This window comes from Saccostrea echinata, unplaced genomic scaffold (assembly GCF_033153115.1).
Source record: "Saccostrea echinata isolate AGI-Se365-2 ecotype Australia unplaced genomic scaffold, CSIRO_AGI_Sech_v1 ptg000030l, whole genome shotgun sequence".
NCBI lineage: Eukaryota > Metazoa > Mollusca > Bivalvia > Ostreida > Ostreidae > Saccostrea > Saccostrea echinata.
The window spans coordinates 32,465,793-32,490,639 of NW_026889779.1; the positions used below are offsets into that span (position 1 = coordinate 32,465,793).

Below are 24,847 nucleotides of genomic sequence, written 5' to 3' on the forward strand. Positions count from 1 at the left end.
CAGTGCTTTTCATTGACAATTCTTCATTATTAGTCGGGTTTGATATTTCGTAATTATTTATTTCCAATATTGAAAAAATTCGGGCCAAGAGCATGACCGGTTATTTTCTCTTTCTTCTGAGCCTTTTGCAATCGCTCCTGTTGTCTCAAGCGCTGTTTGAGGATCAGATAGGAAAATTTGACTGGTAGGTATACTTAAACACCACAAAAACTAAAATCATACTTGAGATAGACGTCGTAGAGGTACCCCCTCCCAGTACTCTGCTCACCAGCTCAGTATGCAGCAGCAGTGTCAGTCTCATTCCACACAGACTTTAACATCCTTGTGAGAAAATAATTAGGATAGACTTTACTTTACCGGTCCCGAGATCCGCGTGCTCATTGCACTATGACATATTAGATTTACATCACTCAACTGTTAACAGGTCCGGCACAATCTCTTGATTTAGCTATATAGCTTGATTTAGCTATATAGCTTTATTAAGCTATTCAGAATAGCTTGATTTAGCTATTTTATCACACCTTTCTCTTAAATGTGTTATTTTCTCAGCATGCACAAAAAGTCGCACCTTGGTGCAGTGATAATATTCAACCTTGAACTCTTCTGAAAATAATGCATGTAAAAATCACTCATCAAATTGTGTCTCCTTAAGAGACTTTGTACTCAAAGTTCTAAAAGTTTTGGGGCTATATAAAGCAATTGATACAGTTACTTCTTCATTGAAATTATAAAAGAGGCCAATTATGGTCAACAAGATAATTGATTGGTAATAATTCAGTACAATGAGAAGCAATCATACTTATCCATGCCTCAATGCACACAAGGTAGTGTACTGTAACTCAAACATTGGAAATTCATCTTTTGCTTAAGATTATTCAAATGCTGCAATGATAGAACTATCTTTGATTTCTGTTGTTGTTTTGATAGCCCATAGTACATATATGAATAATCAAATACTTGCGACTTTTTGTCTCTTTCTTACAAAAAACATTTTTCTGAAAAACTCATAAATAGCTTGATCAAGCTATTTTAAATAGCTTAATAAAGCTATATAGCTTTTTCAAGCTTTAAAGCTAAATCAAGAGATTGTGCTAGACCTGGTTAAGGGTTGGTCTTGCACATTTTTAGACTCGTTATAGGGTAAGTCTTGCACCCACCTGAAAGATAAGGGTTAGTCCTTGCACGAGTTTTTGACTGATTCGGGTTAGTTTCGCATCCATCCAAGAGAGTAGGGTTAGTCCTTGCACATTGGTTAGTCTAGCATATGCCAGGGAGATTTGGTTTAGTCCTCACATACCATTCGAGAGATTTAGGGTTAGTGTCTTGTTTTTTTAGATTAATTAAGAAATTCAGTTGCATCTGTATTTTTTGCAAGATCTTAATTCAGTTTCAAAGACATCACATTTGTTTGTTTACATGAAAAAAAGGCCAAGTATGAAAGAAACGGCACTATGCATGCACGGCACGCGCTATGTTGAAAATTCTTTTTTGTCTCCTTTTCACTGAATAAACAATATTTATTACTTTTTTTCAGAGAACGAGGTTAGGTTGATATCCACAGCCCAAACCATTACATTCAGGGTTGTCCCTAAGACCTGGGGGCTGGGGAATTTCCCCGCCTGTCATGACGTATCCCCAGTTACTCTGGTATTCCCCCTCATCCCCCAATCAATGGAGGCACCCCAGACCCCTTGTACTTTTTTAATGTCCCCTGCTGTTTCAATCCTTAGGGACAACCCTGACACTCCTTAAATTGTCTTAGCCCTCGAAGACACAACCAAAGGTCTTATTTGCCCTTGGCCCCTGCATCTCTAGTCAGGTGCTCTAACGACTGAGCTACCCAGGCAGATATCCACAGCCCAATCCATTACAATTGCACCCTTATTTCCAAGGGTAGATTTTACTTTACCAGTCCCCAGATCCTCAACATCCACCCTCATTGCACTATTGTGTAATGATTATGTCACTTGACAGATAAGGTTAGTCTTGCACCCATCCATGTTAAGTCTTCGCAGAAGTAGTAGATGGGTTAGGGTTAGGATCACACCCACCCGAGAGATTAAGTTTAGTCCTCACACACTGTTTGACTGATTAGAGTTTGTTATGCACATGTCCAAGAGATTAGGGTTAGTCCTCGCATATCACCCAAGAGAATAGGGTTAGTTTATTATAATTCAAGTCTCAAATTTTTTTCAATTAACATATTTTCAGTTGAATCAACCATATGATGATAGACTCTGATAGACCCATGAATTTTTGCCAGATCTTTTAGCATCAGTGGTATCATGTTTAATTGTTTAAGTTACAAAATGACAAATTACAAAAAAAAATACTGTATGTGTACTTAAAAAACGGGCTTCATATTTTAGCGGCATTGGCGCAGACAACAATGTTCTAATCCATGAATACAGCTAAGAAATCATTTATATATTCAATATACCACATGGACATGTATAGCGCTAATTCATGATTACGCCAACAACTCCATACCCAGTGATTGGGCTATATTTTGAATACGTCAATTTATGTACACGTACAGTATTACCAAGCTCAGCTATGGGCACTTCATTATTTCATATTTTGTTGATTTCCACTGTATAAATGTCAATATTTATTGATTATAGAATATATTTTTGATTACAAGGTTAAGAAATACAATTTAAAAATGAAGTCTTAATGAAACTAAACTTTTAATTGTAGATTTTGATTCGGGGTCAAAAAGACCCAAAATATCAATTTCTGATTTTTTTATTGCTCACACGATATTATGTAAATATATGGTAAAGTTAATACTGATAGGTCGCAAGAGAAGGAATTGGCTACGATTTGACAGCGACAACTTTTAAAAATTAAATAATTATCACTTTATAGACACACACCAGTTTACCAGAATCTGTCAGTCATGATCAGAATCATTGTCTTTAATTTTACTGACAAGTGGTATATTTTTTAATTTAAATCAGTAGGTTTTGGACGTTTTTAATTATTGTTTTACATAATTATGTACAACTTGATAAATACACTCAAACTACAAATATATAGTAAAATATGGCAAGATATTATTTTGGAAGAAAATTTTCATGGGGGTCCCTATAGTGCAGAGCTTATACCATGAAAAGTAATGCGTCAACGCGTCTATGTTATAAAAGCAAGTTTTTCAAGCTTGAGCCCATTTAATGCCAAGTCTGTCTGCATGAATATGATGATTTAAACAAAAACCAAATAAAGCTGATATTTTCAGGTTTCAAAATATCGTAAATCATCTGTGTTTATTTTCAGGCATCAACAATATGTAGGAAAGATTAACGACATTTTTTGGGACCAGTCTTTTCATGCTGGTAAACGTGTGCTGGTGTCCTCTGAGAGGCATGTTCTAGCATCAGTACACTCCCACAATGGTTCCCTGGGTTAGTATCATCTAATATTTATATAACATGTCACCTCAATCAGTACACTCCCACAATGGCTCCCTGGGTTAGTATCATCTAATATTTATATAACATGTCACCTCAATTAGTGCACTCTCACAATGGCTCCCTGGGTCAGTATCATCAAATACATAAAATATCACTTCAATCAGTACACTCCCAAAATGGCTCCCTGGGTCAGTGTCATAGGTGTATTATTATATTAAATGGCACCTCAATCAATGCAATAACATGCAACAGTCTGTTGTGTATATTTGATATGTTACATCAGTCAGTTTTTCATGCATATACAGCATTATTAAGCAGTTCAGTGCAAAAATATACAGTGTGATTTAAATATGGAATAAATTAATGTTCAAAGTTTTCTGGAAACATCTTCATATTTCTGACATTGTGTATTGATATATAGTAAAACATGTTTATAGGGAATATGTTTATAACATTTACGCTTACAGAGAAGTGATTTTCATTCCCTGTGTTTTTAAAATATATTGTTGACTTAAGGGATATAATGAATTACGTTTATAGCGAAGCAAAATCGTCCATCCCTGGCACTTTGTTATAATCATGTTATACTGTAATAATGTTTACCTAAACTTTGACTATCCAACTTTTTTCAATAAAGCCTGGAGAAAAGTTTTAGAAGAAGGAAAAAGGGGTCAGATAGACAAAACTCTCTACTCAGGAAATGGTAAGTGAACAACAAATGAAAACTCAATAACTGAGAGCAAGTCAAATTTAGTCATGCATAGTGGTATGAATTGAGGGAGAGAGATAGGGATGAAATTAAATTTATCAGCCGTAAGTTAGAAATGTGACTCAACTTTATTTTTCACAGTTTTGATTACGGTGAATGGAGGTGGACAATTTGTCAGAAAATGGAATCCTGGGACGGGTATAGCAGACTGGGACATCCCTTTGCCTGGGTCAAAGCAGGGGAGGTAATCTGGCTCTGTGTGATGTGACACCCTGGTTTATTGTTTGCCATAGCAGTAGCCTTTGTTCATTGGTGTAATTTGAACTGGACCAACATTTGTGTCAATTGAATTTTTGTTGCATACATAAAAATATTGTTATCGATTTTAAATATCAACATTTTAAGTGGGAAAAATATTTTTGAGATGTCACACTGCTTACTTAGCTATAAGAAATGAAGCGTCTCCTTACAAATGTGTATAATATTATGTTTGACAGGACTGACATTGTTCTGTGCAGTAAGGACCTAGTGGCTGTCCTGACACAGGAAGCTCTTGTTGGTTTGGATACTCGGTCAGGGAAACAAAAATGGTCTGTTGCACTTCCTCAAAGGTGAGACATGTTCCAACATTTGTATCAGTAAATTTTTTTTTTAGATATCATGGTTTGTCTGGAGTAAAAGATTTAAATTTAGAGACATGCTCAGACAACTTTGTAAGATGATATTAAATAAATAAATTTGAAGGCTTCAGTTTTGCATTTGATTGCCATCCCCAGAATGAAAATCAGTTTCAAATAGAACTTATTATTTATCAGCATGAATCCAGAAAAAAGGTTTAATATGTTATTTTTTTCCTCTGTTTTAGGAATCAGGTGGTGCACACACTGCTGACCTTGTCAGGAACAAACCTTTATGTGATTGGTCATTCTTATGGAAAACAGGTCACCATAGTAACAGTAGATGTGGAAGGTGTAATCAAGTCCACAAGATCTGTGTCGTCACCATGGCTATCAGCTAACACACAGTATGTTAGCCAGTTACATTATCTTGATTCCTGTATATCTTTGCCAGTAACTTGACAGCAAAGTCATATTTATTTGTAAACTTGATATATCTGTTTCAGATGTGTGGTGTCTGATGGTGGATTCTTAGTTTGCTACAGAGGCGAGGACCAAACTCTACAGATGTTAACTTTATCTGAGGATCAGACCTTTAAGACGACTAGTTTGCAGGTATGTGTAGATATTGAACCTTGATTTTCTGTAATACATGTAGTAAGAGTGTCAATTGTTTCTCTTTTATTTCAGTCTACATTTTTTGCAAAAAAGGAGTGTGTGAAATTTATTCTGTTGCTGAGGGTTGTAAATTCATACTGACATAATATTTTGTATATTAGCACCTGTCAGGTGACCAAAAATGTCTCTTCTTCAGGTTTTAGGCTTAGAAGCAACTAATTCTGTTACCATAGAAACATCCAGAAAGACCGATGATCCTTATGTGTTTCTGCGGATGGCAAAGGATCACTTGGTCTTAGTAGAAATCACGGCTCAGGGAGCCAAACTCAAGAAAAATCTCCCCAAGGTTAGTGAAGAAAACAGCTGCAATGACTGTATAAAATATGGACGATAGTGTAGTTATAGTAAAACATGGACTATAGTGTAGTTATAGTAAAACATGGACCATTATGTAGTTATAGTAAAACATGGACCATTGTGTAGTTATAGTAAAACATGGACCATTGTGTAGTTATAGTAAAACATGGACCATTGTGTAGTTATAGTAAAATATGGACTATAGTGTAGTTATAGTAAAACATGGACTATTGTGTAGTTATAGTAAAACAGTTTTTTAATGTCATTGTCTTTTCTTAAATAAAACAATGCTGGTTATATTCTACATCTAATTTTAGATCTGTGCAGCACAAGTGACCTCCCTTGATGATCAATCCATGCTATTTACAATAGAGAGGTCTACAGGGGTAATTATATAAATACAGACAATTACTTTACAGCTTTTATGATTGGTCTTAACAAAGATGTGCATATTTAAAATTGTATGATATAAATACAGTACATTTTAATTCAGTGTCTGGCAATATTTCCATGCTTTTTAGCATTTTCTTTATCTGTATCATCTTTTTAACTAAAGTTTAGGGTCTTTACTTTATAATTGAGATAGACATAGAAGATCATTCTGTGCTTATATGTGTGATTAAAAAATGTGATAGTGAACTCAAGGTCAGTTTGTCATGGTCATTGGAAGATACATGTACGCAGGAAACCTAAGTTTTATACAAACAGATACAGTAAAACCTTGTTATCTCCAACTCAAGGGGACTGAGAAAAACCTTCAAGATATGTAAAGGTTCAAGATATTGAGGTCAAAATACATTAAAAAAAATAATGATTGAGGCTTTCAAATTACTTCAACATATCCATTGTATTCAAGTTGTCAAAGTTCAAGATATCAGAATACAACTGTGTGTATAAAACACTGAAACTTGTGCTTTACATGAAGTTTGCTTATAGCTAGAGAGCTTGTTAAGATACATTTATTTTGTTTGACAGTTAAGGCCAGTAGGTTTCTTGTTCCATCCTAAGTGTTTGACAAAGCTTTCATAAGAATATACCATAATGCCATCTATATATCAAACACTCTTAAGTTAAAACTGTTTTTAAATTAATAGGAGCTAAAGATGAGAGTTTATGATCTCAGTACTGGAGGTGAAATAGCTGACTTATATCAGACTATAACCTACCTACCACAACATGGATTTCCTCAGAGGGTAAGATTGATAGAGATATCAGACTATAACCTACCTACCACAACATGGATTTCCTCAGAGGGTAAGATTGATAGAGATACCAGACTATAACCTACCTACCACAACATGGATTTCCTCAGAGGGTAAGATTGAAAGAGATATCAGACTGTAACCTACCTACCACAACATGGATTTCCTCAGAGGGTAAGATTGATAGAGATATCAGACTATAACCTACCTACCACAACATGGATTTCCTCAGAGGGTAAGATTGATAGAGATATCAGACTATAACCTACCTACCACAACATGGATTTCCTCAGAGGGTAAGATTGATAGAGATACCAGACTATAACCTACCTACCACAACATGGATTTCCTCAGAGGGTAAGATTGAAAGAGATATCAGACTGTAACCTACCTACCACAACATGGATTTCCTCAGAGGGTAAGATTGATAGAGATACCAGACTATAACCTACCTACCACAACATGGATTTCCTCTGAGGGTAAGATTGATAGAGATACCAGACTATAACCTACCTACCACAACATGGATTTCCTCAGAGGGTAAGATTGATAGAGATATCATATCATAACCTACCTACCATAACATGAATTTCCTCAGAGGGTAAGATTGATAGAGATAACAGACTATAACCTACCTACCACAACATGGGTTTCCTCAGAGGGTAAGATTGATAGAGATATCATATCATAACCTGCCTACCACAACATGGGTTTCCTCAGAGGGTAAGATTGATAGAAATATCATATCATAACCTACCTACCACAACATGGATTTTATCAGAGGGTAAGATTTACAGGTATATGAGATTTTCAGTGGTTGAGTACAGGTACATTTATAGAGACGGATGAGAATAAGATTGACAGAGACAAATGGGATAAAAGTTAATATAGAGACTGGTTTGGATACAATTTAAAGGACATGTGGGGTAAAATTGTGAATGCTTTCTTATTGTCAGTTAAAAGGACAGACAACAAATCTAAAGTACAAACCAAATTAACTTAAACTGGAAATGTATTGAAAGGTGATTGTGACACATACAGATTTGTTCATTTTAATTGCATTGTTGAGTATTAGATTATGATAATGCATTTATAGCCATGTTTGAAGGTGTTAGATAAGAAGCACTGGGATAATAATCATACATTATTTACACAGACAAGCTGTACTTGACCATGGCACCTATACTATTCAGTTACACTGTGGATCTCTCTTTCAGATGGAGGTCCTGCTGTTTAAGAAGAGAGACCTTAGGATTGGTTGTAGGTTTGCTATCCTCTCCGAAGATTACTCCATGCAGATGGTACTTAAAGCAGGTATGATGTCATATTTCATATCATGTAAAGAGGACTTTAATATATAAATCATCAGATAACATGTAGGTTTCTGTTTTGAGCAATAACAATGTATTATATGATCACATCCTGACATTGCTATTTTCACTTTCTATAGAGCGGGACGCAGCCCCGGGTAAATGAGTAATCAGGCTCCGGGGCCATAAAACTTAGATGAGCTCACTTTTGATCTCAGTCTCAATTTTCCATTATATATTCCTTTGGAAAAAGTGAGATTGAGATCAAAAGTGAGCTCATCTAAGTTTTATGGCCCTGGAACCTGAGCTGTATATATATATATATACATGTATATTGCATGAGTTTTGTGTCAGAGGTTACTGTTGTGTATGACGTGTTCATTGTCTATAGTTTACATGGGAATGGTGTGAAAGAATCATCAAATTTTTGTTAAATGTGTCTTCAATGTTTACATGTATTCCGAAAAATACGGATGTAGAAGTTTTAAAATTATGTAAGTTTATGAAGAATTCCAAGAAGATGATCTTTTAAAAATAAAAATTAACTGTAGCATTTTTTAAAACTATTTTATCAGGTTTGAAGTACATTTATATTCAAAATATTTACAATACTATGACATTCAACTTTGTACATAAAGCTGCCACATTTATACATATGGGAACAGATACTTGAGTGGGAAATAGTATTGCATGTAAAAATGTCCATATAATTTGAGCGAAATTCATTACTGAAGAGTACATTACATTCACAGTAACTTGAATTAAATTGATATTTTTCAAAGATCTAATAGAAATTTCTACTTAATTTTACAGGGAAGATAGCGTGGAGGCGAGAGGAAGCCTTGGTGTACGTGTTGTCTGTAGAAATGATCGATCTACCAGTGTCCGAGAACCAGGCCAAGTACGAGGATGAATTCGGATCTCACAAGGGTAATCTGTCAGGCATAGTCCAATAATGATATAGTAATAAAGAAGTCAATGATGTGACAATAAACTTAAGAAAATTAACGATTTATCATTATACCTGATGTAAATAATTTTTCTTTCAAATTTATGATCTTTTGTATTTTCTCAATTCCAGATGACATCGCTACAATGTTTATAAAGAGATTCAAGACTCAGTTTTCCCAGCTTAAGGTAAGCTTGCTTTAGTCAGATGTCCCATTTAGCCATACTTGTAAAAGATTGTATCTCATACTGGTTCATGCAAATTTACAACACGTAGAGTAGGTCTTCCTGCTGATTCAGTAATGAACAGTTAGTCATAGACCATTATCCTGTGAAACAAAGATTGAATCATATCAAATGCATTCTTATTCTTATCACTCCTATTTGATTATAAAACAACTAGTTCTTTAAATTTCAATCAAATGCATGGACATTAATTTCTTAAAAAAGATCAATTGCACAAAAAAGCCATTATTTTGAGCAGAAAAGGGTTGCATATATTTTAAACTTAAAACAAATCGGGCACTCTTTCACATGCCTGATACTATGTATTCTGTCTACTGAATGTGTGTAATGTGTAAAATTTAATTAAAATTTAATTTCTCCCCAACAGACATATATACAGCAACAGATTCAGAGGCTTCAAGGTCACAGACATCACCACCACGACATTGAGGCCATGGCAGAGGGTGGTTCTGAAGACGAGGACGAGGAATTAACAAGAGATGAATTCAACCTTAACAAACTTATCGTCCTAGTAACAGGGGCTGGCAAAGTAAGTATGAATTCAACCTCAACAGAGTCATCATGCTAGTAAAAGGGAATGCCATTCATGTGCTGTCAATGAAATACTGTCATTTTACAAAGAAAAATTATGGAATATAAAATAAGAATTTCATCTTGTCTCTGCATAACACATTGTTAAAAATACTGAATAGACATAAAAAGTTTGATAATGAAAAATGTTTATAATTTTTATTGAACCATCAAGTTATATTAACTGTATGTTGTCACATACATGTAAGCTTGTGCAAAAAAGACTTTTTCATCAATAAAATATTGTATGTGCTCTGAGTACCTTGCACTCGACTATCAATACAGGTATCTTTAGTTGCTTGTCTCTTACCCTCCAGCAAAATCTTAGCTCTTCGTTGTTTTATGCTTTATTCTGCAGTAGTCTTTTAGAGACAATTTTCCTACTGAAATTCCTCTCCCTTTTGGCTTCTTTTGTGCATTCAAAAAATAATGAAAATCAACACATACTAGAATTATTTGTAAGAAGAAAAAAAAAGCAGAGGCAGCTACTTGAAATGAAAATCAAATTCAAAAACTCTAGATATAGTGAAATATAGCTTGATATGTAAGCTTTCATTCATAATATCCATTTTCACTATCAAGTTAAACATTTTTATAAAATAATTTAGCTCCAAGAAAGTGTTTAAACTTTGTGAAATCCATGTTCTTTTCAGATTTATGGTGTGCGAAGTACTAATGGTCACATTGAATGGGAACACTTCTTTCCTGAGTTAACTCCCTTTGATAGATACGATCAACAGAAACTATTACTCTATGTTCAGAGGACAACAGCTCATTTTCCTAATCCCCCTCAGTGTACAGTCGTGGGGAAACACAAGGTACAGGGGTGAAGCACTATCTTACAACACTATGTACAACAATGTAAATGATAAGTTGAATTTTTTATGACCTATGAACTTCATAGGTACAACAGGATTAAATGTTCAAGAATGAAACTAAGTTCAAGATTGCAGAATGAGTTTACTGATCTTACTTTTGTGTTTCAAAACTCATATTTTGATAATGCACAAACATCATATTTACTAGAGAGACTAGTCTGAGGAAGATGCATGTACCATCATTTTACATATGAACTTGACACTTTATGATTTAGCTGACAGGCAATGGCTTCCTGTTCTCATTTAATCCAATCAGTGGAGAGCCTGTAGACACACCCCCTGGTGGCCAGATGTTGAATTACAGAATTGTACAGACCAGTATGGTGGGAGAATTAGATGACCACTTCCTGCGAGGCATTCTCCTTCTGGACCCCAGTGATCAGGCAAGGAGATTTAATTTACTAGAAATGCTCTATATCAACTAAATACATATGTTCAAAATCTATCTCACAATAAAATGCTAACAAAAAGTAATTTGCTTCCATTTTTTAAGTCTCCACCTCCAAACCCTGAATAAAATAGATATTCTTCTCTGTAAAAGTAATTTCAGTACTTTTAGTACTTCAATTATTCCTCATATTAAGTTTAATACTATAAAACTCAGTTATAAATAGCTCGGTTACTAGTATAAGGAAATTTCTATTATCTTAATTTTTTTTATGAACCTCCTTGGCGACTTTCATTATGTTCCTTATAAGGAAGTAAAATTCGAAATCCGAGCCACTTCCTCATAACCAGGTTTTACTGTATTAGCTTAACTGATTCAACTTTCACATCTAAAATTAAATTTCTATTGTAACTCCAAAAGCCTTATTTTTCCTATTTGTAGCCTTTATTTCTCTCAGTTTCTATTGTATATCTTTTCATTCAGGTTCACGTATTCCCAGAAAAGTGTTCCTCTGTTCTAAGAAGGACTTATAAGTCCCATTTTATGTTTGTGGCAGACAGAGACACAGGATTTATTTATGGGTACAGGATAGTCCCAGGACAAGAGGTAGCTGATTTTAATTGTAAAAAAAAAGTTAAAATTTAAGAATTATGTGTTGTATTTTCTTGCAAACAGTAATATTAAAGTTGACATTCTATTCTTGAAATGCAGAAGTTTATCATGGAGAAAGTATGGACAGTAAATCTTCATAAGAAACAACAGACAATAACACAAGTACTGGGCAAAAGACCACAGGGTACGTCTTTTTTCCAGCTGGTACCTAGTTATCAATTGGGGTTCATCTTGTCAAATTTTTTTCTTTCCTTGGAAATGAAGTTTTTTAGGATATTAAGTACAGTATAAGTGTAATATCTTGCATCCAACTGTTTTGAGTCTGTGCACTTTTCAGAATTTGCTTTTTATCTCACTTTTTTCTGTATTCTGGTTTTTTTTTCAGAACAAGTTCATTCCCAGGGTCGTGTTTTAGGAGACAGAAGTGTTTTGTATAAATACCTTAATCCCAATCTAGTTGTCATGGTTACAGAGGGAGAAATTCAGGAACAGTCCCAGAAAGGTCTGTCTTATGATCTTTTTTTCAATACATTAAGGGTGAAAAAACTCTTAATAAATTATTGACAAACTTTAGGCATGTTTTCTTTTTTCTTTTCTTTTTTTTTTTTTTTTTTTACAATTCCAGTAATACCAATAATGTTTTTTTTACATACATGTGTAACAGGAAAGGAGAACATGTAAGTTGGACCGGGAATCTAACCCGGGACCCCTTCATCACAAGTCAGGTGCTCTACTGACTGAGCTACCCAGGCCGATATCTACGGCCCAAACCAGGATTCTCAAACCTGGACCCCCTGAATCTTCAGTCAGGTGCTCTACCAGCTGATCTATCTGGCCACTGACGATCGAACCCATCTGATCACCACATTCCTCCCTCCTCAGATTGTCCTCGCCCTCGAAGACACAACTCAAGTTCTTATTGCCCCTGGCAGGACTTTCACCTGCAAGTCCAGGGGTGGTAAACAGCACCAAATTATGTAATAGGAAGGTAGAGAATGTATAGCTGGACCAGGATTCGAACCCAGTCTGGTTTGTCACATTTTTCTTCTCTCCCATTACATTTGGTGCCATGCTATGCCCTGGAAGTGACTGGTGAAAGACCTGCCAGGGAAGAGCCTGGGTTGGTGTCTTAGGGGGCAAAGACCTTTAAGCAGGGAGGAATGTGGCGATCAGAAGGGTTCGATCGTCAGTGGCCAGATAGCTCTGTTGGAAGAGCACCTGACTGGAGATTCAGGGGGCCCGGGTTTGAATCCCGGTCTAGTCTGTAGCTTTTTCTCCTCTCCCATTACACATATATGTTATAACTGAAGATATTATGAATTCATCACAGACTGTTTCTTGCCATTTTTTAAAGTAAATCTTTGATATCATGAATCTTGTTTCAGGTCCCTCCAACTTTATAAACTTGTACCTATTGGACAGTGTGACTGGTCACATGGTGTTCCACTGCAGCCATAAACGAGCCAAGGGACCTGTCACTGTGGTCCACTCAGAGAACTGGGTTCTAGTCAGTTGTTCATTTCTCTCATACTAATCTGTTAAATGTACTATGTAACTACAGTATTAGAAGTTGATATTCTATTGACTAGATTATTTCTTACTGCTAAATACTTACTGTTTTCTATTTCAGTATTATTTTCTTCTACTTTATGATACAAGTTTGATTGATTGGGTTTTTTTATGTTTCAGTATAACTACTTTAGTCAGAAGTCTCGTCGCCATGAGATCGCTGTGTTAGAACTGTACGAGGGAAAAGACCAGAGTAATTCATCCGCGTTCTCATCATTCTCCTCTCCTAAACAACCACTCGTCCTCCGTCAGTCGTACATCATGCCGCTGTATATATCTACCATGGCGACCACTATCACCGAGAAAGGCATCACCAGCAAACAGCTGATATGTAAGATTAAAATAAAAAGTTTAATTTACTTCCTGATTAAGTAACAGATATCTGTTGCTGATTCTTTTCTTTTGTGAGCTGTACTTAGAAATGCACATGTGATAGCTCAGCCTAAGGCCTTACTATCAGTGTACATTATAATGTTTGATTTCAGTTGCTCTGAGATGAGGAGGTTTGATTTAACTGTAGAATCCCCTAGTGTCAGTGTACATTATAATGTTTGATTTCAGTTGCTCTGAGGTTGGGAGGATTGCTAGCTCTGCCTAAAGCTTTACTGGACCCCCGGAGACCCCTTCTCCCCACACAGGAGACCATGTAAGACTTTATTACAGCATACATTACTAGATTACAGCAGTTTTATCAGCTGTGATTACATCAGCATCAACAGTCAATGGATATATTTAAAACTCCAAGAGTTACTGGCATTTCTAATTTTACTGTAAATGGTTCTACATGTGTATATGTTTTCAGACATGCACAGGTTTTGGTTCTATTTATAACAAGGGCATCCCAAAGTGGAGTTTCCCCTACAAAAGAGCACATTGATCTCGATATAAATTATTACTTATGCACACACTCATTTACTCACCCACACACACAAGTGCCCTTCTATATCGCCTTTGTCTCTTTATGAGGGTATGTTAAAGAATACTGGATTATATGTTCTTCCTATCGTTACAGGGAGGAGGGCACAATTCCATATATTCCAGAGTTACCGGTCAATGCTGAGGCCATTATAAACTACAACCAGAGTCTGTATAATGTACAGGGAATTCACACCTCACCAGCAGGGCTAGAGTCTACATCACTGGTGTTAGCATATGGATTAGGTATGTCTATTTGTGTGTCTGTCTGTATTCACACCTCACCAGCAGGGCCAGAGTCCACTTCACTGGTGTTGGCATATGGATTAGGTATGTCTGTCTGTATGTCTGTTTGTATAATTCCACCTCACCAGCAGGGCTGGAGTCCACATCACTGGTGTTAGCATACGGATTAGGTATGTCTATCTGTCTATTTTCACACCTCACCAGCAGGGCTGGAGTCCAATCACTGGTGTTAGCAGATGGATTAGGTATGTCTGTCTGTCTGTCTGTTTGTATAATGTACAGGGAATTCACACCTCACCAGCAGGGCTGGAGTCCACATCACTGGTGTTAGCATATGGATTAAGTATGTCTGTCTGTCTTTATTCACACTTCACCAGCAGGGCTAGAGTCCACATCACTGGTGTTGGCATATGGATTAGATATGTCTGTCTGTCTGTATTCACACCTCACCAGCAGGGCTGGAGTCCACATCACTGGTGTTAGCATATGGATTAGGTATGTCTGTCTGTCTTTATTCACACTTCACCAGCAGGGCTAGAGTCCACATCACTGGTGTTGGCATATGGATTAGATATGTCTGTCTGTCTGTCTGTATTCACACCTCACCAGTAGGGCTGGAGTCCACATCACTGGTGTTAGCATATGGATTAGGTATGTCTGTCTGTCTGTATTCACACCTCACCAGCAGGGCTAGAGTCCACATCACTGGTGTAAGCATATGGATTAGGTTTGTCTGTCTGTTTGTATAATGTCCAGGGAATTCACACCTCACCAGCAGGGCTGGAGTCAACATCATCGGTGTTAGCATATGGATTAGTTATGTATCTGTCTGTCTGTATAACATGCAGATAGTTCATATCACACCCAGCAGGGCTGGAGTCCTCATCACTGGTGTTAGCATATGGGCGTGGTATGTCTGTATAACATAGAGGGAATTAATACCTCACTGGTTCTAGGTATGGACTGGGTTTGTGGTTTTGTCTGTTTGTCTGTCTGTACGATGTCAGTATAATTAATTCACACCTAACCAGCAGGGCTGGAGTCAACATTACTTGTGTTTTCATAAAGACTATAGGTATGTGTGTCTCTCTACTGTATGACTGTAAAGTTTACCTGATTCACATCTCACAGCAGAACTGGAATCCACATTACTGACCAGTGCTTTTAAATGGACTGGGTTCTTGTGTCTATCTGTCCATTTGCCCTTTTTTTTTGTCTCTCTGTCTGTTTGTTTGTGTGTGGATTCACACCTCATCAGCAGGGCTAGAATCTGTATCGTATACTTAGTATAGGTCTTTATCTGTTTGTCCATCTGTATAATGTCTTGGGAATGCACACATCACTAGTAAGCCTAGCAAGACCATCTCACTTGTTTTAACATGGACTGGGTATGTCTCTTTTTGACTTTTTATTTGTCTGTTTGTATCACTTTCTGGTCAGAATTCACACCCCACTATTAGGACCTGAGTCTGATTACTGGTGCAAGAAAATGGAATTAGTGTTCTATGTGTCTGTCTTTTTGTTTGTCTGTCTAGCTGTCTGTATAATGCCTGGAGAATTCACACCTCACCAGCTCCATATCACTGGTGTTAGCAAATGAACTGTGTATGTCTGTCTGTTTTCTGAAAAAATTCACTTCAGACATGAAAGAAAGAAGATTAAAGGGTTTGTATTTATGAGAATTTGTTTCTTCTTTTTAGGAGAGTAATTTTGTAAGGATGTCCTGTAATAAGTTTTATTTCGTATACATCTATATACTTATGAAATTTTATAATTTTAGCAAATCACTTTTCTGCTAATGTAAAAAAAAAATGATAAGATTTTTTTATTACATTTTCAACAATGAAATACTTAAATTATTTATTGAATAAAACCGATATTCTGTCACAGTGTGAAAGGATATCAAAATGATGTCCTTTCACAGTGTGACAGAATATCAATACTTTCAATATTGAAGAGTGTTGTAAAAAATACTCTTTGGTCTGTTATAAAATAGAGTAAATAAACCCTTCTGAAAGAGACCATAGATGTTTAAGAGACTAAAAGTAAAAACTGCCAGAGTTTCTCCAAATATGTTGTTGAAATCCATGTTTATGTAACTATGTTTTCAATATCATGTCACTAAAGCTATGATGTCTCACAATGTAACTATGACGTCATGTAATCTATGACAAACAAACAGAGGCAAAGGGAAAATCAAAGAAAATGTAATAAACAGAAAATTCAATGTTTTGTAGTGGAATATGGAATTTATTTCACTGGTGAGACAGAATTTTTTTATATTTTCACTCGTGTTTAGCACACGTGAAAATATTAAAAAAAAAAAAAAAAACCTGTCCCACTCATGAAATAAATTCCATACCTAACTACAAAACATTGATTATCCTCTATGAGCATCATATCTTTTTAGCTATTTAAGACTAAAAGTTTTGATTAGAATTTTACCTTTACTAACCACACAAAATGCACTTTATTTATTTTTCTTTTAGATCTGTACTTTACAAGAGTTCAGCCCTCTAAGATGTTTGACGTCTTGAAGGAAGACTTTGACTATTTCTTTATATCTGCTGTGTTACTAGGAATGTTTGTGGTTACCATAGTGACTCAGAAACTATCTGCAAGAAGAGCACTCAGTCGAGCTTGGAAATAAAATCTTTTTGGGGGATTGGTTTCTTCTTTAGGGAAAGCTGGGAAATTCTCAATGCATTTTTGCAGCAGGGAGTTAAAAATTCATTGCATTTACTGCATTCATCTTCATGAAAAATAACAAAGAATCTTTATGGGATGTGAAGATATTTGGAGTGGGAAACAAAAGAGAAACGTTTAGATATTTTTATATCATCTGAATCTTTATGTGATATTGTCTAGTACATTAACAAAGAGCCTTTTAATAATTTAAGTGTTAGAAATTGATTAAGACTGTGTATCATTCCACATGCATGCAAGGAAATCATGATAATTTTACTAGATATTGTTATGTATAATGTGAAACTGAGGTATATGATATATATTGAGAAAATGTTTAAGATTTTGACGTGGATGAAGTTGTTTTCAGTGTGTATTTGTGTGATATGTAAGTTTATATAATCAGATTTAAGATATTTGTTTACAAGATCTCACATGCCTGAGTGTGGTGTAGAATGATGGAAAGTAGATAATCTGATTTAGCAAGTTGATGCATGATAGAAGATTTTGAATAATGACTGTTGTCTTGTGTGTGTATTCTTTTTTAAATTAAGGTGGTAATTTTGAAGGAATTTATGTTTATTTTGGAACCACAGAGAATTTCATTTACGCAACATATAGAAAACTTTAGAATACACATGTACAAATTTTCTACTGAGTCCTTATTTGTCTATGATAACCTAGAATGAAACCGATTACTCATATGTACATCTTAATGTACACGCTAGTCTCATACAATGTAGTACGGTTGTTTTGTCTCAAAGCAAATTAACTTGAAGAATATTTTCATCTTATCAGCTCACCTGAGCCGAAGGCTCAAGTGAGCTTTTCTGATCACATTTTGTCTGTAGTCCGTCTGTCTGTCCGTCTGTAAACTTTTCACATTTTCGACTTCTTCTCCTGAACCACTGGGCCAATTTCAACCAAACTTGCCACAAAGTATCCTTGGGTAAAGGGGATTCAAGTTTGTTCAAATGAAGGGCCACGCTTTCTTCCAAGGGGAGATAATTAAAAATTCGTGAAAAATTAATGGCATCATTAAAAAATCTTCTTCTCAAGAACCACTGTGCTTGGAAATATGAAACTTATGTGGAAGCATCCTCAGGTAGTGTAAATTCAAGTTTGTTCAAATCATGACCCACAGGGGTCGGGTGGGGCCACAATGGGCGATCAAAGTTTTACATAGGAAATATATAAGAAAAATCTTTAAAAATCTTCTTCTCAAGAACAGCAAAGCCATGATTGGTCATATTTATATGGTAGCATCCTCAGATAGTGTAGATTCAAGTTTGTTCAAATCATGACCCCCGGGGGTCGGGTGGGGCCACAATGGGCGATCAAAGTTTTACATAGGAATATATAGGAAAAATCTCTAAAAATTTTCTTCTCAAGAACAGCAAAGCCATGATTGGTCATATTTACATGGAAGCATCCTCAGATAGTGTAGATTCAAATTTATTCAACTCATGACCTCCGGGGGTCGGATGGGGCCACAATGGGCAATCAAAGTTTTACATAGGAATATATAGGAAAAATCTTTTAAAATCTTTTTCTCAAGAACAGCAAAGCCTTGATTGGTCATATTTACATGGAAGCATCCTCAGATAGTGTACATTCAAATTTGTTCAAATCATGACCCCCGGGGGTCGAGTGGGGCCACAATGGGCAATCAAAGTTTTACGTAGGAATATATAGGAAAAATCTTTAAAAATCTTCTTCTCAAGAACAGCAAAGCCTTGATCGGCCATATTTACATGGAAGCATCCTCAGATAGTGTACATTCAAATTTGTTCAAACATGACCCCTGGGGGTCGGGTGGGGCCACAATGGGTGATCAAAGTTTTACATAGGAATACATAGGTTAAATCTTTAAAACTTTTCCACTCAAGAACAGCAAAGCCATGATTGGTCATATTTAAATGGAAGCATCCTCAGATAATGTAGATTCAAATTTGTTGAATTCATGACCCCCCCCCCCCCCCCCCCCCCCCCCCCCCCCCGAACCACTTTTATATTTAAACTTTTCAACCTTTTAAGACTGAAGTGATTTCTGCTTTTTCCTAGCCATAGTGCTCAGGTGAGTGATGTGGCCCCTGGGCCTCTTGTTTGTCTTTATTGCAATATTTGTACAATAAGTATTCAAAATCAAACCAAGCTGTTTCTCAATAGATATTTTTTTAAGAGAAGATATGAGATTTTATTTTAAATTAAGATAAAGAAATTAAACCTAACAATTGATTTATATATGAATGAAGTGCATTTTCATCATAAAATTTCTTTACATATGCACACATGTCTCATTTAGTTTCTTTATTATCTTTTTTTTTTTAATTTATTTATTTGGATTTTTTTTTGGGGGGGGGGGGGGGGGGGGCTGGAAAAATTCCTAGATCCAAAATGATGCAGATCATAATGCTATATACTTTGCTAAATAATATTTATGACAATGCCATAAGAAACATCTATTCAACTGAATCAAACGCAGATCTTGAAGGGTGCTGGGAGGTCCAAAACCTCCTGCCCTGGGATTTTCAAAGTTAATAAATTCATACAATTGAGTTAACAACAAACAACTTTGGAGCTCTCTCCCCTGGGAACACTATCCTACATAATTTGTAAGAAGAATCTTACATTAGGAAAGTCAGCAACCACCCACCTAACCCACATACACATACAAGAAAAGGTCTTGCTTCCCCCCCCCCCCCCTTTTCATCAATGAGTAGCCCCCAGCCCCCACACATGCACACCTACAAAAAAAATTGTGTCTCGTTTGGACAAATTTTTCTTATTATTTATTTCAGGTCGTCACCCCCTCCCCCCCCCCCCCCCCCCCCCCAATTACTTCATTCAAATAAATCATATAAAAAAAAACACAGTCATGATATAATAAATTTCATGTTACAAAAAAACAAGAGGCCCATGGGCCACATCGCTCACCTGAGTAACTTTGGCCATGCTGTTCTTTACCAGATTCCCCCCTCCTTGTAATACCTATTTTGGCCCCTCCCTACCCCAGGGGGTCATGATTTTAACAATTTAGAGTCTACACTACCCGAGGATGCTTCCACATAAGTTTCAGCTTTTCTGGCCCAGTGGTTCTTGAGAAGAAGATTTTTAAAGATTTTTCTCATATATTTCAATGTAAAATTGGATTCCCTATTGTGGCCTCACCCTACCCCCGGGGGTCATGATTTTAACAATTTAGAATCTACACTACCAGAGGATGCTTCCACATAAGTTTCAGCTTTTCTGGCCCAGTGGTTCTCGAGAAGAAGATTTTTAAAGATTTTTCCTATATATTTCAATGTAAAACTTGGATTCCCTATTGTGGCCTCACCCTACCCCCGGGGGTCATGATTTTAACAATTTAGAATCTACACTATCCCAGGATGCTTCCATATAAGTTTCAGCTTTTCTGGCCTAGTGGTTCTTGAGAAGAAGATTTTTAAAGATTTTTCCTATATATTTCAATATAAAACTTGGATTCCCAAATGTGGCCCCGCCCAACTTCGGGGGTCATGATTTTAATAATTTAGAATCTACACTACCCCAGGATGCTTCCACATAAGTTTCAGCTTTTCTGGCCTAGTGGTTCATGAGAAGAAGATTTTTAAAGATTTTTCCTATATATTTCAATATCAAACTTGGATTCCCTATTGTGGCCCCGCCCAACCCCCGGGGGTCATGATTTTAATAATTTAGAATCTACACTACCCGAGGATGCTTCCATATAAGTTTCAGCTTTTCTGGCCTAGTGGTTCTTGAGAAGAAGATTTTTAAAGATTTTTCCTATATATTTCAATATAAAACTTGGATTCCCTATTGTGGCCCCGCCCAACCCCCGGGGGTCATGATTTTAATAATTAAGAATCTACACTACCCGAGGATGCTTCCACATAAGTTTCAGCTTTTCTGGCCCAGTGGTTCTTGAGAAGAAGATTTTTTAATGACCCCACCCTATTTTTGTCTTTTCTTGATTATCTCCCCTTGTAAGAGGACTTGGCCCTTTATTTTAATAATTTAAACTCCCTTTCACCCAGGGATACTTTGTATCAAGTTTGGTTAAAATTGGCCCAGTGGTTCTTGAGAAGAAGTTGAAAATGTGAAAAGTTTACAGACGGACGACGACAACGGGTGAACAGAAAAGCTCACTTGAGCTTTCAGCTCAGGTGAGCTAACAACGATATTTATTATTAATCTATTTATCAATTTTAAAATTACGATTATCTTGTATTCGTATGAAGCTGCCAAAGTTTTGTGAAACAGTGGTAGCATATCTTATATAATTGTCATAATTCAAATCGAAAGATTCCTTATTTACAATATCTCGGTAGTTTTTGTTTTTTTTTTTTAGGTCAGGTCTTCCAGCAATCTGTTGGAATTTTGATGGGCACTAATTGTTGGCCTTTGTTAGTTGACCTGTTTTTGTTTTCTTTTGAAACAGAATTTTACAATAACTTGCTGTGGTCTTCAATTCAGCATTTAGATATATAAAAGATGTTTTATCAATTACCAATATTCATTTTCATCCCTACGTTGATTTGTTATATCCCTTTGAACTCGAAATTAAAAAAAAACATCAAAGAGTCTGATACATATGATTGATGGCAAACTAACAACTAAACTTTATGATAAACGTAATGGCTTCGGCTTTCTATCATCAACTTCATTTATTTATGCAGCAATATACGATTATTACCTGGTGTTTATGTCTCTCTTGCAATTGAGATTCGAAACAAAAGAGCTTGATCTACGTACGGTCAATTTTTAAAACAGGCAGCCTGTTGACAAATAAGTTGATGTCACAAATATATCAACAATCTCCATTGAAGTCAACATTTTCTAATTGTATGGTCGATTTTATGACTTTGTTTGAAAATATTTGTCATTAGGTAGAATATAAAGTGCACGGTTTTAATGCAAATTGTTAGGCCAGTATTTTCATACTGAATTGTCTAATATCTATAATGCAGTTCACATGACAAAGGGCTCATGGGAGGTATGACCAGTCGATTTGAGACGCTTACGCCTCCTTGACAGCTGATAGCACCTCTGATGTTTTCAGTATTTGCTCTGCTCTCAATTTTTAGCTTACCTTAGCATTGGGCTTTTCTGATCACCTGTTGTTCGCTGTCCGACCATCTGTCTGTAAACTTTTCACATTTTCAGGTTCTTTTCAAGAACCACTGGACCAATTTTAATCAAAGTTAGTACAAAGCATCTGGGTTTAGGGGATTCTAAATTGTTGAAAAAAAGGGCCAAGCCCCCTTCCAAGGGGAGATAATAAAAAAAGGCAAACATAGGGTGGGGTCATTGAAAAATCTTCTCAAAAACCACTGGACGAGAAAAGCTAAAACTTATTTGAAAGCTTCCTGAGTTAGTGTATTGTAAATTGTTCAGATCATATCCCCGGGGAGTAGGGTGGGACCGCAATAGTAAATCAAAGTTCCTATAAAAACTTCCTGGGGTAGTGTAGATTGTAAATTGTTCAGATCATGGTTCCTGTGGATAGGGTCGGGCCACTATAGGGAATCCAAAGTTTTACATTGAAATACAAAAGAAAAATCTTTATAATCTTCTCCAGAACTGCTGGACCAGAAAAGCTAAAACTTGTGTTGAAGCTTCCTGGGGTAGTGTAGATTGTTCATTGATTAGATCATGGTCCCCGGGTTAGAGTTTGGCCACCATAGGGACTACACAGAAAAAAAAATCTTTAAAACCAGGGACGTAGCTTCCATTGTGGCAATGAGGCAACTGCCTCACTAGTTTTTTCAGCAACATCCTCTTCCCATAATTATTACCACATTGCAGAAAATATTTAATTTGTTTTTAAAACTAATAGTACAAAAAAAAAAAAAAAAACAGACACCACACAATTCCTGTTCACAATATACTGTCCAGATTTGTCGGATCCAAACGCCGCCGAAGTCAATAAAAAGTTTTAAATTAAAAAAATAAAATAAAATATGTATTCATCTTCGAATGCGTTAGAAGTTTGAATATTGAATTATTTTTTATTTACTCTATTAAATACTTTTGAAATATGCAGTATCATATGCATGCTGAAGTCTTCAACAATGAAACTGGTAAACTTACGAAATTTCTGACCAGGACAAGTATGAGTTTTATATTCTAAAACCCCAAATTCATTTATTTCCGTCAGGGGGCTTCGTCCCCCTCCCTCCGAACCCCCACCAGGGCTCCGCCCTAGCTGGACCTGCTGAAGGCCTAAAGCGGCCCCCAGACCCCCGGCCGCAATAGTTTTGCCTCACTAGAATTTTTAGTCAAGCTACGCCCCTGAAAACTTGTCTACTCAAGAATAGCAAAGCTATGATGAATCATATTAATGTGGAAGCATCCTCTGTAGTGTTGATTCTTAGCCCCTATATATAGGGTGGGGCCACAAAGGACGAACAAAATTTTACATAGGAATAGATGTCAGCCACGGGTACCGCTGAGCCTTGAAAGGGTGTTGACACATCGAGTCTTACAGTGAGATTTTTTGAGTGACTATTTTTACAGTTTCCTATAAATTAAAATTTTGGGTTGAGACTCGATGATTTCAACTATATATTTTAAGATTTCATATCAAATTCGACAATTCTTTAGTCGAAAGCATATTTTCATTAAAATCAGTTGACTTTCACATAAACTTTTAGCCAAAATATTGTCCGATTTAAAAATTGATAAAAGAGGGGAAATCCTTCCCTGAGAAAGATAGAGGGGGAAATCTGGCTCTAGAGTGATATTTCCCCTCAGGGGGAAATCCTACTCTATAGATTCCGCGGGGGGAAGGGTGGCTTTGGGGGGATCTTACTCTACAACCCCGGTACACCAGATCAGTATTGTTACATAAACAGATTTTATGCTTCGTCTATTCAGAGTTACATGTACATGTGATTTGTAATCCTAATCCTTCACATACTTGTCTCGTCGGCTGTAGTTGGTTATAATTGGAATGATCTAAGTTTTTCTATTCGTTTTAGCAAACAAAAATGCAAAGCATCTGAGCCTCCTGTACGAGAGTTTTTTTTTCAATGTTTGAATGAAATGAAAACTTAGTTATTTACACTGAATCTTTATTTAAAACGATCTATAAAGATAAGGAAATTGAATTAGAGGTTGACATTGCAGACTTTTTAATTAGTTGTCAAAAAAAACCACATGTCCAGGCGCGTAGCTGCCTATACGCAAATACGAAAGTGCGTACACATCATTCATTCAACAAAAAGTCTAGGGGGAGAGAGAGAATTATTCGGAGGAAAAAATCTTAATACCATCTCCAACAAATATATGTGCTTCAAATTATTTTGTGTCATACTGTTTCTCTTCAGATTTTATATTATGATGTCTGAATAATTAAATTTGAAATCTTTCATTAAATAATCATTGCCAAATCCAAATAAATCGTTCATGAATTTGTAATTGTTCTATAATACATCAATGATTTTGTTTAAGGATCTTTGAGAAATTTAATTTCAAACACATCGTTGAATGCTATGATTAACTAGTACTAGTTTATGATAAAAAAGATACAATATTCATTTTTTTGTTAATAATT

At 36.0% G+C, this 24,847-nt stretch overlaps 1 protein-coding gene across 2 annotated transcripts; it reads left to right on the forward strand.

Moving 5' to 3' along the window:
• Positions 1-54: 54 nt before the first annotated feature.
• Positions 55-17,938, forward strand: LOC133197731 (ER membrane protein complex subunit 1-like). Of its 2 annotated transcripts, XM_061333910.1 has the most exons (25): positions 55-184; positions 3,280-3,407; positions 4,054-4,119; positions 4,267-4,369; positions 4,623-4,736; positions 4,991-5,149; positions 5,249-5,357; positions 5,557-5,706; positions 6,035-6,103; positions 6,812-6,910; positions 8,137-8,233; positions 8,370-8,387; positions 9,043-9,159; positions 9,311-9,366; positions 9,791-9,952; positions 10,647-10,811; positions 11,087-11,254; positions 11,743-11,865; positions 11,971-12,055; positions 12,257-12,373; positions 13,257-13,378; positions 13,561-13,771; positions 14,002-14,086; positions 14,453-14,601; positions 17,091-17,938. In XM_061333910.1, the coding sequence occupies exons 1-25, from the start codon at positions 93-95 to the stop codon at positions 17,249-17,251; spliced, it is 2,925 nt and encodes a 974-aa protein (XP_061189894.1). In that variant the 5' UTR covers positions 55-92; the 3' UTR covers positions 17,252-17,938. The 2 variants fall into 2 exon arrangements, with proteins under 2 accessions (XP_061189894.1, XP_061189895.1); XM_061333911.1 differs by lacking the exon at positions 8,370-8,387 and having other exon boundaries at positions 68-184.
• The last annotated feature ends 6,909 nt before the right edge of the window (positions 17,939-24,847 follow it).

Bases quoted from the DNA above. Each gene is read 5' to 3' on its own strand.
- LOC133197731 (XM_061333910.1), top strand. From the start codon at position 93: ATGACCGGTTATTTTCTCTTTCTTCTGAGCCTTTTGCAATCGCTCCTG. The intron at 13,772-14,001 runs GTAAGATTAAAA...GTTTGATTTCAG, and splicing joins CACCAGCAAACAGCTGATAT to TTGCTCTGAGGTTGGGAGGA. The intron at 14,602-17,090 runs GTATGTCTATTT...TTTTTCTTTTAG, and splicing joins GGTGTTAGCATATGGATTAG to ATCTGTACTTTACAAGAGTT.